The 13,931-nt window shown below is 58.3% G+C and overlaps 1 protein-coding gene across 1 annotated transcript; it reads right to left on the bottom strand.

Moving 5' to 3' along the window:
* Positions 1-331: 331 nt before the first annotated feature.
* Positions 332-13,243, bottom strand: WNT6 (Wnt family member 6). Its single transcript, XM_047082637.1, has 4 exons — positions 13,164-13,243; positions 2,964-3,184; positions 2,383-2,717; positions 332-793 (listed from the first exon to the last, which is right to left on the bottom strand). The coding sequence occupies exons 1-4, from the start codon at positions 13,241-13,243 to the stop codon at positions 332-334; spliced, it is 1,098 nt and encodes a 365-aa protein (XP_046938593.1).
* Positions 13,244-13,931: the final 688 nt, after the last annotated feature.

The raw sequence follows: 13,931 nt of genomic DNA on the forward strand, positions 1-13,931 counted from the left end.
AACTCACCCACCCACCCCATAGCCAGCAGTTCTAAGGCGTCCTGCGTCCAGAGGCCTCGAGTTTGGCTCTTTGCTTTCCATATGGGGGCCAAAGAGCGAGAGGGACTACATAGCCTCCCCCGGGGGCCCTCCAGAGCGCTCCCCCGGGGTGGATGGCCTTCAGCGCCCCTCGCTTTCGTGGGCGGGCGTGTATCTCACGCCTGGCCGCCTCACAGTTGGCGGAGGCCTGGAAGATGGACCTTCGCTGCGAGCAGCGGGGCAGCGCCCCCTCCGGAGTCCAGAGGTCCCGCAGATGCCGAGGGGCGCGCGGTTTGGAAAGCCGGACGGCGCGTCAGAGGCAGAGGCTGAGCTCCTTGCGCACGCGGCAGCGGTGGCACTGCACCACACAGCACCAGTGGAAGCGACACAGGCAGTTCTCCTCGAGCTGCACGCTCTCCTGGCGGTGCCCGCGGCCGCAGCACAGCAGGTCACAGCCGCTGAGGTCCAGGGCACTGCTGTTGCAGGCGCGGCCGCGCGTGCCCGGCGAGCCGGTGCGCCGGTTGGGAGCGCAGAAGTCGGGCGAGTCGGCGGCATAGAGCAGGTCGGCGCGGCCCGGCGGCTTAAGAGTGCGGACCGCGGGCAGCAGAGCCTTGCCGTCGTTGGTTCCCATGACACGCGAGGCGCCGTGGAAGCGCTCGAGCAGCCGCGCGCCCACCTCCCGGAACGGGGGCAGCTTCTGCCAGCAGGTTCGCAGCGCGCACGAGCCCGACAGCCCATGGCACTTGCACTCGGTGCGCGTGTGGCTCCGTACGGCCTGCAGGGAGCAAAGGAGCCGGCGGATGCGGACAGATTGGGGGTACGGGGTGGGGGAAAGGTCCAGAGGACCGACAAAAAATTAGATGGGGAGGGTGAGGTGGACTGAAGAGAGAAAAGAGCAGACCAAAACCAAGAGAGCGCAAGGTGGAGAGGAGGAAACCCAGGGAGCAACAGCTCCGAGAGAAGGAAAAATTACAAAGTTGGAAGAGTGAGAGGAGTTGGGGGGAGTGGGGCGCAGTGTGCAGCAGAGATCGCAGGACGCAAAGTCAGGGAATGGGAGAGAGAGAAAGCAGAACTGACGGCTGGGGTGAGAGTCTCCCTAGAGGCAGGGAGGGGTTGCAGCTGTCGTGCTCTATTCCTCCTGCCAACCTCCTTCTGCCAACAGGGCCCCCTCGTTGCTGCCCCTCTCGGCCCCAGACAGGGCTGAGCAGAGCCAGCCTCCTGGGCGTCTGACAGGTATGTGGGCCTGTCTGGACATTCCTCTCTGGGCCCCCTCTTACTCCCTGCCTGATGCCTCAGGGCTGAACCCTAGAGGACACAGGATGTGAGGGGGGGGAGTCCCTAGAGCATCTTAGAACTAAGGCATAGGTTTCAGGATGGCCGACGGTGAATGCATTACTGAGAACCAGAATCCAGAACCCCTGCCCCTTATTTGCAATTTGTGCCTGAAGCTGGGGTCTAAGAGTCACAACCCCACTAAGATTTATGGTGTCAGATGACTTAGCAATATCATCTGTGGAAGCTCAGAGTCCAGAGGCCGACCTGAAATGCAGACTTGTGCGCCCCCCTCCCCTTCCCAGGTTTCTTTCCTTTCTCACCCTCCCTCCTGGAAACATCTGACCGAGAGCTGGGGGTGGGGGTGGGGGTATGGGGACTCCTCCTTGCAGAGGGAAGGGGAGAGGCAGGGCCCAGTCTGGAGTTGGTGGGCAGCCAGTTGGCAAATGCCCAGATTCAGTCACAGCTTTCCTGGCCTTTAGCTGACTCCCTCCTACCTTCACCAGCCTTGTCTTTCACACCTTTCCAAGCCTTCCTTGGCCACGTTCTGGCCCTTTTCCCTGGCCTCCCTCACTTCTCCCAACTCCTCCACCTCCAGACCTTTGCCCCAGCTTCTATCTTCTCTTTCATCCCCAGCTTTTGTCACCTTCCTCTGTCCCTGTGCTGGTAGCCAGATCTCTACCTATCCCAGCCTTTGCCTCACCTGTCGGGTCTCAGAGGTTTGTCTTCTCTACCTGAGGTCCTGAGTCCTCTTCTCTGGGTGTCCCCTCCCCATCCTGCCCACTAGATCACCAGCTCTAGGCCTTCCTAGGCCTCCCAAGGGACTCCCTCTTCTAGGCTGGCCACCTTGCCTGCCACATGCCCATCCACATGCCCCCAGCCAGTCTTCCCAAGTGCGCCCTTTCTGCCTCGCTGGCTCCCACACACATTAACATACTCCTGCACATACACGCCCTCATTCGCACCCCCATTTCCTCACACGTCTACAAACACGCTTCCGCACACCCCACCGTCACCCACGTCCACTCACACCTACCCATACCCACACATTCATACCCACACACTCTCTTACACACCCCTGCCCATACTCACCAGCCGGCCGGCCTCGTTGTTGTGCAGTTGCACCAACGCACGGATGTCTCCGCGTCCCCGCTTGTGCCGCGCGTCCATAAAGAGCCTCGACTTCTCGTCCCCGAAGTCCACGTCGTCGCCGCAGCCCCCCCACTCCCAGGCGGCGCTGCCGTCGGGGGAGCCGGCGGGGCCGGGGGGCCCAGGGGTGCCGGGCAGGCCCGGGGGACGCGGCGGGGCCCGCCCTCGGGGCGCCTGGCAGCCGCACTGCAGCAGCTCGCCCATGGAGCAGGCCTGCGTGACGGCGTGGCTGGCGCCCGCGGCCGTTATAGCGAACACGAAGGCCGTCTCCCGGATGTCTGCGGGCCGGGCGCAGGGTGGGGGAAGTCAGCCGGCAGGACCGAGGCTGGGTCCCCGGGGGTGGCGGGGAGGGGGGAGGCGCTGCGGTGGGCGTGGCAGCATGGCTGGGAGGCAGGGTCGGGACAGGGTACCCACAGACCGGCGGGAGAGGTGGGGCTCCCGCAGCCGCCCCCCCAATCCCCCCCTCCTCTGATCCCCGAAAAGAAAAAGCAGCTCCCCCCCCCAGGTGCTCTCCCCACACTGACCCTGCTGCAGGATGCGCCCAAAGGCCTTGCTGTGGCTGGAGCAGTTCCAGCGGCGGAATCGGAACTGGAACTGGCACTCCCGCACCCCGAGCCGGGCGCCCCGGGCTAGCTCTGCCACCACCTCTGGCTCGGCCTGGCACAACTCAGCCTGCCGCCCTGCCAGCCGCCGCGCTTTCCTGCAGATGCTGGTAGGATCCATGACCAAGGGGCTGCCCACCGCCCTGGAAAGCAAAGAACAGCACGTCCAAGATATGACTCAAAGGGCTGGGGCGGGGGCGGGGAGGGAGGCCAGTCCCGCTCAGCCCACCGGAGCACCTAGCTGGTGCTGGGACACGCCTCTTCTCTCCCCCCACCCCAACTGAGTGTGAGATTGTCCCATCTGGTTCTCTTACTGTCCCATGTCCCCTTTCACTAGAGTTGAGACCGAAATTGCTATAGAGCAAGGATTCAGCCTTATCCTTCTGTGCACATCTTCATTAATAAGTCCTTCTAGGAATTTGACTCAAGGTGAGGGCACCCGGCACCAGGTGAGCCAAAAGGGAGACAAAGAACAGGCCTGACCCCAAAGGGTGATGAAGCTCACACCCCCTCTCTAGCTCAGTTTCTCCTTCTGTAAAATGGGAAGGTTGGGCTTTGATCCCTAAGGTGGGCCCTTGCATGAGGATATCCTCTATCTCTCTGAGCTGGAGAGCAGGAGGAAGTAGCTGGGGGACTGAGCCTCTGAAGCATTATGGTGAAGTAAGTGACACTACCCTTCCGTTCCAGGGTCTGTGACTTTTTCAGAGCAGGATGGCCGGCAAGGCAGGCCAGGCCCTGACGTCACTGGTTGTGACCTAACTGGTTTGGGGAAGGGGAATGCCTGTTTGGCTTGGTGTGGGTAAAGACCGAATGGGAAGTTCCACACACTTCCAGAAATCCTTCCGTTCCCAGCCTTCATTCCACCTAAGGAGAGAGCTGTTATTTGGTTTCCATAGACCAGACCCCTGAAGGTTAAGGTTACTCGCAGCTGAGTGGAACTCCTTGAATCAGATCGCTCTTATTTGATGAACGCTTAGCTGTGGTCCCTGTGCTGCAGGAATGAGTGGGCGGAGCACTTGGACCTGAGAGTAATTTGGGATCACACAAAAACCCTTCAGCAGAGGACAGAAAAAGACTCCGGGTGGGGAGAAGTAGCACCAGGAGATAGAAAATGTGGAGGAAAATGGTAGGAGATAGGTGCCAAAGGTCAAGGTGGCCTACTTTTCATTTTAGCCTTCATGCCCATCGGCCCCCCTGTCCCCATTTGCTCCACAAGAACAGGCTGCCCAGGCATGTTCTGGCCCCACAACGATGAGATGTAATGGGCTTGAACAGCAGCAAGAAGAATTTAGGTCTTAAGGTAGAACTTCTCAACTCTGGGGAGCGAGATGCTTAAAGAGGCCGTTGCAAGAAGATGTGTAAGTTCAGTTCTTTCTAAGGTCTCCTACTCCCCCCCCCCCAACACACACACCCCACCCCATCAGATCATTGTCAGCCTCCCCACCCAAGTAGTCCTGGAGCCAAAATTCTTTTCTCAGTGAAGAGTTATAGTCCAGACTCCTTCCTCCACGCTTAGGACCTGACCATCACTGCATTCCAACTGCAGCCTGGAAAGGTCCAGCCCCAGCCCATTCCCAACCCTAGAAAAGTGGTGGATGGAGCAGTGGATAGTGTGTGCCATGGATAGGGCAGCACCAGGTGGTTCCCAGTGGCCCAGTGACCACAAGAGTTTATCAGTCTCTTTCTCTCTCTCCGTGTATCATCGATCCTCCCCAACCCCCATCTGTTTAGCCACCTCATTACAAAAAGGATTTGAGAAGGCTTCCAGCATGGTTATATAGGGTCAGTAGATAAGACTACGAGCACCTTGGGAGTTAGAACTGACATTTTCTTTTGTTTCCTGTGGCAGATTTTTAGGTGCTTAATTCGTATTTCCCCCAACTTTTGTTACGAAAATGTGCAAATGATTACTATAATACTACAATATTACAAATGATTGTTCTCATACTACAACGAACACCATTTAATCCATGTTTTTGAATGAATGAATGAATGAATGAATGAGCCTTCTAAGGAGAATGTCCTCATTTGAGTCCAGGCCCTTGTCCACATGAGATTCCATGACTGCTAATCAGCTTCCTCTCTCTCCACCCCTCCTCTGCCCACCCCCCACTGGATGCAGAGGCAGGGAAGCAGGCCTCCCCATGACTGTCCAGCTCCTTTCCTGCCACCTGATTGTCCAGGCCTCCACCTGGGAGTCTGGGGCTCTGCAAACTCTTCTTCCCCAAATCACCCCACCCCCCATGCCACTAAGCTCCCCAGTCTCTCTCCCCAGCCCTGCCCTCTGCTAACTCCCTAATTTCCCAAGGTTGACTGGTTTTATCCTCTCAAGGTTACTCTGACCCCATCCCTCTCCTCTCCCTCCTCCTGCCCTAGGGAAGCAAGAGAGGGTGGGGGTATGCAGGGAGAAAAGCAAAAACCTCCTGACCTTGTCTGCTTGCCAGGGGCTAGAGATAGGAGAGAAATCGGGAGGAGCAGGAAGGGTAGGGCCCTCCCGGAGGTGGGGCCAGCCCTTTGCAGGGTTGAGGGGCTGCCCCAGAGTCAGTTGCTGGTCCGGGTCTGGCTCCCCAGGCTGGCTTGCTGCCTGGGAACAAGGCTTGTTTACAAGCTGGTCAGGAGGAGGGATGGGCAGTAGTAGCAGCTAGAATCCCAAGGGACCAGCTTGCTCCCTGCCCTCCTGTCCTCGCTCCCATCCCCAAGTCACAGGAAAGGAAAGTCCAGAAGAGGAGTGGGGGTGGGGGGGTAGGGCATCGGGCAAAACATCAAGCGTCACTTCTGCACCCTGGTCTCTGTCAACTCTGGGTGAGCTGAGCCACTGTGGGCAAGTCAGCTCTCTCTCCACGCTTCAGAAACAGGAGAAGTTGCCCGAGAAGCTCCCTTGTCCCCTCCAAGTTAACACTGGACATAACATCAAGAAATAACTCCCCCATCTCCCCTCTTTCTTTACCCTCCTTTCTTCCCTTCTGCTTCCTTAGGGAATCAACTCTGCTTTTTTGGCCTCTGAGTCAGCATTGGCCTGGGGTCAGCCCAGAGAAGATGTACCCTTTTGGGAGCATCTGCTTGTTTGGGGAGCTAAGCACAGTGGTGTAGGAGTTATATAATATATAGCAGGTAGGATCTGAGATCCTAATCAAATAGCCATTCCTGGGCATAGAAAAAATGAGGCTAGTCCTAAAGGAAATCTTGCAGACAAGAAGGGACAGGCCTAAGGTTGGCCATTCTAACTGGCTTGGCAGATGCCAAAATCTCCCTCCCAGGACCTTGGTTGGTAGAATCGATAGCCAAGTGAGGTGGCGTTAGGGACAGCCAGCTCCTACTGGCAACATCTGTAGCTCTAAGCCCTGGGGGCCCCAGGTTCTGGCCTAACCTACCTTTCCGTCTCCAGATTCAGAGGGCCAAAGGGAATGCCAGAAACCATCTACTCCTCCTCTACCCACTTCACCCCCGTTATACAGACGAACATCTGAGGAAAGAGGTGGCCGACCTTGGCCACTCAATGGAGGAATCCGTACTTCAAGAAGTTTAGGTGAATGTTATTTTTTAAGTTTATTTGTTTATTTTGAGAAAGAGAGGGAGCATGTGTGTGTGCGGGGAAGGGGCTGTCAGCTCAGGGCCCCACAGAGGGCTCGAACTCATGAACTAAACCTTGTGATCATGACCAGAGCCAAAATCGAGAATCAGACGCCCAACCAACTGAGCCACCCAGGCGCCTCTGGGTGAATCTCTTTAAAACCAAAGGGACTGGGGGCGCCTGGGTGGCGCAGTTGGTTAAGCGTCCGACTTCAGCCAGGTCACGATCTCGCGGTCCGTGAGTTCGAGCCCCGCGTCGGGCTCTGGGCTGATGGCTCAGAGCCTGGAGCCTGTTTCCGACTCTGTGTCTCCCTCTCTCTCTGCCCCTCCCCCATTCATGCTCTGTCTCTCTCTGTCCCAAAAATAAATAAACGTTGAAAAAAAAAAAAACCAAAGGGACTGGAGGGAATGACCACGTGGGGTTTCGGAAGAGCTGAGATGCCCTCGCACACCATCCTCCACACAGCCCTTCTGCCAAGCAGGGTTGGCTCATTGCATCCATCCCAGATTACACCTCCAGCTTTCTGGACTCAGAGCTACCCCCTCCCAATCCCTAAGTCATCAAAATCACACCCGGCATCTTTCCGAGCTCACCTCAGATCCCTGTCGCCCCTGAGCCCAGCCCTCACTGACCACCCCTCCCCCCCATCACCTCAGGTGTCGCTCATCTGGGGGTGCTCATTATCCTGCCAGTGGCATAACTATTTTGTCGTGTCGCCCTGTCTTCTCTCTCCACTTAGGTGAAAGACACACTAAAGACAAAGATCTCACGCTGTCACGCTGTCACGATGTGTCACGATGTCATTCGTGGCACACGTGCAGAGTCTGGGGAGTCTGTGACTTGGGTTTCGATCTGGGCTCCGCCATTTGCTTCTCCTAAGACGTCAGCAAGTCCCTTGCATGTGAAGTGGGCACTTAATATTTGTTGAATGAATGAGACCTGACCTTCGCAACCTCAGTGTCCACGACCGTCAAATGGGAATCATGATACCTGACGACTTCCCTGGTACACATGAGAAGAGCCTGCCCAGACGGTGAGCTCTAGCAAAGTGCTTTTTGTCCTCCCATTCACACCCCCATTCATGTCTTGGGCCTGCACAGAGCAGGGCAAATGGTAGGAGTGCAGGCAGCTGTTTGTGGATTCACGAGAACACCCTTTTCTCCAGCTGTCTGCCCTGACTTCTCAGCTGGGATCCCTGTGTTCCTTCCTCCCTCACTGGCCCTGCCTGTGAACCAGAAGCACCCTCCGGGACCCTCCCCTTCCCCAGAGAGCACTCCTGAGTGGATTATCGAGGCCAAGGAGATCACAGACCCTTTTGGTGCCCGACTTCCTCTGAAGGGCCTCCTGGCCAGCCACCCTCTATTTCCTCACACTCCCCACCCCCAGGGTCCTTAGTCTGACCCCCACCTCCTAGGAGCCAGCAGAGGGAGCCCTGAGCCCTGGGGCTGTGGGTGGGGGCTGTATGGGGGTGGGGAGGTGGGTGGTGGAGAAGGGGCAGAAAAATGTTGCCTGACGGCTGCTGAGGCGGCTGGGCCCGGGCCTGTGCCCGCCCGCCTGTCCTGTCCTGCTCTGTCTAACTCGATAATTACTGCTCCCCATCCCCCAGCCACTACCCCCACCCCAAACACCACATCAAAGCCAGTGATGCCCCAGCTCCATTAACCCCTGCCTCCCCACCGCCCACCAGATACCCCATTCCACCCCTCTCCCACGCTGGCCCAGTTTGGTTCCCTCTGCCCCGTCCTGGACACTGTCCTTCCCACCTCCTCACGCTGCTCTCCTTCTCATGGCTCTTGGAAGAGGCAGGGGCTTTCCCTTCCCTGATGAACGTCACCAGTCAAGAGGGCTTCCTACTGGTCAGGGCTGTAGGAGGCAAAGGAGTGGACACATTGACCGCCTCCCCCCCCCCAAACACACACTGGATTCTCTGAGGAGAATCTGTCATGTGTCTTCTGCTCTCCCATAGTGAGGTGGGGAGCACCCATGTGAAGGTGGGGCTGGGAGCAGAAAGGGTCTGTGGAAGGCCCTGTACCCCTTTCCTGACCGCACCCCCCCCACCCCTCACTGCACGCAGGGATGAGGTACTCAGCAGGAGGTAGACTCCCAGCCCTAGTGCTCACTGCCTGCATTCTGGATGGCTTGAGGCAAGTCCCCTCCAGTTCCTGGACTTTGCTGGACTTCTAACCATAAGTGAAATGATTGGCCTAGATGATCTCCAAGTCCTTTCTAGATCTAATTTCTAATTTCTGGCTTAAATGGAGGGCTTGGAGCTGGAGGAACCAGCTTTGGAGGCCAGGTGGAAAACCGGAGCTCCCTCCCAGCGACCTTTTCCCTCCCTCAGCTCCTCCTCAGGTGGATCAGGGGAAGCACCCAAGGTCTCGCCCCACCCCGCCTCCGGCAGGAAGGAGGACATAGGCTAGAGGGCGCTCTGCCCAGTCCCTAGGGACAGGCTTCTGTGTTCCCTAGCGCCTCCGGCTCAGGCTGGCCAGGCGCCCTGCTGTTGCCAGCCTGACCCCCGCCCCGGCTTCCCCACCCCGCCCTCGCCTCATCCCCTCCACAGCTGCATTTCTCCATCAAAGTACACATTCTGGAATCCCCCTCGCTGGGCCCTGGTGATCAAACTTCCCACTGACCTCCCCCCACCAACTCCTGGCTTCCGATGAGAACAGGGCAGGAGGGGGCTGCCCCCCCTCCAGGAAATGTCACAGTGCCAGGGCTCTGGTGGGCTTGGGGCATGCTCTGGCCCAGATAGAGCCAGCCTCCTTTTGCCCCTGCCCTTTTCTGCTCACAGCCCCATTGTCTCCCTCCAGGGGAAGCTGCCAAGGCGGGAGGCCTGGAGGGGGGTACTGGGTGGCCACCCCACCCCAGTTCCCACCCCGCCGGGAGCTTGGTGGGGGCCAGGAATAGGACTGCCCACAAAGGGTCAGATAAAGACAGGATGGAGGAGGATGGCCAAGCCCAGCCTGGGGTGGAGGGGGGATCCCAGCTGGAAAACCTGGGTGTCATGAAGAAGCCTGGGTCCTTTCCCTGACTCCCTGTGGGGCCAGAGATGAGGTTGTCCTAGGCCTCTGGTTCCTGTTTCCTTTCCATAATGGGTGAGGGGGAGCGGGGGGGGGGGCGGAGAAAGGCAAGATGAGATGGGGGAAGGGAGTGAGACTGGGTGGTATTTTTGCTAGTGGAACAAGGGGGGAGGGTTGGTTTCTTTCATAGAAAATATAAAACAGAAAGAGGAAAGAGGAAGAGAGAAGGGAGATTGATTTGATCTATTCTGTGAGAGTGAGCTATTTTCCACATGCACTGATTGAGAGCATAAATAAAGATGGGTCAGACATTGAGGAGAACTTCCTGGGGGAGGGTGGGAGGGGCTCAGAGAGCAGGCTGGTGGGGTGGGCGCTGGTGACCAGGAAGCCACAGACTTTCTCTCTCTGCCTCGTTCTCAAAATGGGATCTGTCAGGGCCAGGGCACATGCTGGATGGCCTGCAGGCAGTGGGCTGGACAAGATGACCTCAAGAGAGCCTGGCCAATGTCCTGGAATCTGGGATTCTGTGATTTACAAAGATATGGTTACAGATGGGAGAGAGACAGACAGAGAGGCCGGAGGCAGAGTTTAGAAAGCATGCATTGCACGGAGGGGGAATGAGGGGGAGGGGGAAAGGAAGCGGAAGGGAGACTTTTCTGGAACCTGGAGCCAGGTACCTGAGCCTATTCCAGGCCCTGGATCATTCCCTACAGGAGCCTCCTTTCCTAATCAGGACAATCCAGTCACTCAGCGTTCCTGGGGTCCTCTCTGTTCCCACCCTGGAGGCTATTAGCATGTCAGGATGGTGTGCAGGGCTGCTGCTTCCCTGCCTACTGCTAGAGCCCCAGCCCGGCTAGCATTCTCTGAGAAGCAGGGAAAAGAGGGCCAGCAAGCAGGTCAAAGAACGACCTGGAAGCCCCTAGCCTGATAAAGTTACTAGCCTAAGTGAAGCTGGGGTAAAGGGCAGTGTGGGGGTGGGGGGTGGGCAAAGAGTGACGGGAGCCTTAGGCCACCAGGGATGCTGGGTCCAGCCCACCAGCCCAAGCCTGATCTCAGAGAGCAATGGTAGGATGGGGTGGGGACAAGAGTGTCAGCAAGTAGAGTCAAAGATCCCAAGAAAGGAATCTGGGCTCAGACCAAAGGAATGAAGTGTCAGAAACAGAGGAGAGTGAGGGGGCCAGTGCAGGTGGGAGAGGCAGGTTCTCTGTGGGAAGCATCTGAGCGAGGCACTTGCTGGACACCTTATCACCCCAGCCTCTCACTCTTCACCCAGCTTGCTCTGCAGCTGCAGCCATGAAGGCCCCTGTGTTCTCCTACACCTGCCCTCCTCACCTCCTCCCCCACTCCCTGCTTCCCAGCTTCAGGGTCAGTCTCCAAGGGACCAGACCTCTCTCCCTCTGGCTTGTCACCCACCCACCAGCCCCTCTTGAACAAAAGAACCCCCACAATACAAGCCCCAGGAAGGTGAATCAACCAATTCAGCAACATTCCACAATACTTCCCCAGCACCTTTAGCCTCCAGGGCCCAAAGACAAAGGCTCTGACTTCCCGGAGCAGGGAAGAGAGACCACAGAGGGGACGGTTGTCAGTAAAACGCAGTAACTGGCATGGTTGTCCCATGCATGGGGTGCAGTAGGAACACACAGAAGGCAAGGGAGGAAAGACAAAAAGACAGTGTCGTGGAAGATGTGCTGTTCTAACTGGAAAGATGACAGTGAGCCGGATAAATGGAAAAGGAGAGGAGGGAGGGCGGCTACCATCTGGGAGAGACCTCTGGACCCCATACCTTGAGAAAGGGCAAAATTAGAAATGTGTGTCTGGGAAACAAGACAGAGATTCTTTTACAAAGTTTTGCTTGGGACTCTTGGAATTTTAAATTTAAATTAATCCTTTTCACCCCTACAAACTCTAGCCTGGAAAACCCGCAGCGTGGAGGAGGAGACTTACACTTATGGATGGTGCACCTCCCAGTGTCAGATCATTTTGTAGATCCTCCCATCTAATCCTCCTATCTAGCTTACCAGGTAGGGGGACTGTTTCCCAGTTTTAAAGTTGAGACGTTGAGGCGCAGGGAGAAGTGAGTTGCCCAAGGTCACAGACTTTTTGTCGGCCGAGATTAGATCTCAGGTCTGTCTATTTCAAAACTGACACAGCATTATACCAAGCCAGGATCGAAGGACGCATGTTCCCTGGCCGGGACCTGGGTCATCCTCGATTTGCTCCCTCACTGACACCCCCAAGGGACATCTCTCCCGCATCACGAAAGAGGGATAGCAGCCAGCAGCTCCCTGTGTGGGCATCCAGCTCTCTATCTCCCGGGGGGAGAAGGATCTGCCTGCCCCACCCCTCCATCCAAATGGGGTGGGGGGGAGGGTGGAAGAGGAGCGGAGGATAGGGAATCCAGCCAATGACATGGCCCTATGCAAATAGACCAGACCCTGCTTTCTTAGGATTGGCTGACGCATCAGCGGTATTGTCCAAGTCCCTCCTCTTCAAACTCTGATCTATTCCAGGCGGGTCTTTGCAGCTCCAGAGAGACTAGGAAGGAAAAGAAAGTCTCCGGGATCCGGATCTCTGAGAGGTCTCGACCCGGCACCCACCTTTCCAGTTGCTGTCCATCCCCAAGGCTCAAAGTTCCCGCGACCTTAGCTGCGTAGGTGTCTGCTCTAGCTAGGGCCCGGTCTGGAGGCCAGGTCTGGGAAGACGTCCCCATCTCCTGGCTGGCCAGGCCTCCCTCTCTTCCACCGGGACCCTTCACGATTCTCAGTACCTCCCGAGCTGCATTTTTTTCATTTCTGACCCCCCACATCTGGAAGGGTCGGAGCCTAGGTCCCTTTCCTGTCTTTCCTCCTCTTCTTTGCTCTGGGGGAAGGATGTAGAGAAAACCGCGGTCCTGACTCAGTTTCCCTTTACGTTTTTTCCCCGCCACTACCACTTTGAAGTAGCACTCAGCTTCTCAGCGAAAAGCTGGTGGGTTGTTGAGCAAAGTAAGGCGGGGAAGAGACAGCTGTTGGACCTTCCCTGCTTTGTGGCTTACCACCTTGTTCTTCTCTTTCCCACAAATCCAGTCCTCCTCCCCTAAATCCAGGGCCCTCCTCACACACTCTTTTCTTTGGATCTCTCACTGCAGATCCTCCCGCTGTCTACCCGGTAGCTCTTTCCTACCCGCGTGCCAGTTCCTTGAGGACCTGGATTGGGCGCATAACCGGAGGGGGTTGAAAGAGAGTGGGGAGGGTGTGTAGCACAAGGTAGGAGGAAATACAATAGAATGTGCGGGGTGTGGGTTTAGGAACATCTGAGTGGCAGTTTAGAAGTGGCCCAGGCGGTGTCTGGCAGGAGAGCGGCACGCACCTCCCGGCACCTCCCCAGCTGCCCTAGGGCTGGGTTCCCGCTCGCTCGCAGGTACTGCCCAGAAGCAGCGGGACCGCGTTTCTGAGCCACCCGCCACCCCTCCCCGCCAGTCAGTCCCGAAGTCCCCATCCTTGAGCTTCAGTAGCCACACGGGGACAGCCAGCCCGACACAGCACTCACCACCACAGTCCGCCGACGTGCGCGGGACACAGGAGCAGCAGCAGCAGCAGCCCGAGGAGGGAGGGCGCGGGCGGCAGCATCGTGAGCGCTCTACCGCGGGCCGGTGCGGTCAGGGGGCGAGGCTGCGGGGCCAGCCGGTGCGCGCGGCGGCGCGGGCTTCAGGGCGAGCGCGGCTACGGCGGCGGCGGCGGCCGGGAGGCGATGGCTCCGGCGGCGGCGGGGGGGCCCATCGCGGGCGAGGAGGGCGCGGCGGAGGCGGAGAGCGGACGGGGCAGCCAGCGCCTGTGTCTCCCGCCGAGCTCGCTCGGGAGAAGAAATCAGAGCCGGGGGCGGGGGTGGGAGGGGAGCTGGGCCCGGGCGGGGGCGGGGGCCAGGGGGGCCGTGGGGTGGCAGTTGCGACAGTCAGGCGGCGGGACTCTCGGGAGGGAGCCGTGCGCCCCGGGGCTGGAGGCGCGGAGCTCCGCGGAGGGCGGGTGCGAGGTCCCGGGGCGGGGCCCGAGCGCGCCGGTGGCTGCGGGACCCGCCTGCCTCACCCCTTCGCTTTGCCTCTCTCGGACTGGGAGACCCCGCCGCCTCCCAGAGTCGGGGGCAACGAGGGGCGGGGAAGTAGGGTGGAGAGGGGTAAGGGGGGGGTGAAGAGGAGCTGGGGAATGGGGGACGGGCTGGAAGGGAGACGTTTGACAGGTTTGTTGACTGTAAAGAGAGAAAACTTCCCAGGAATGAGGGAGTTGGGGGGGTGGGGGCGGTGGTTCGGAGGGAGATGCTGGA

This window comes from Lynx rufus, unplaced genomic scaffold (genome assembly GCF_022079265.1).
Source record: "Lynx rufus isolate CCGP_SWC_20201006 ecotype Redwood Valley unplaced genomic scaffold, mLynRuf1.p SCAF_2, whole genome shotgun sequence".
Lineage (NCBI taxonomy): Eukaryota > Metazoa > Chordata > Mammalia > Carnivora > Felidae > Lynx > Lynx rufus.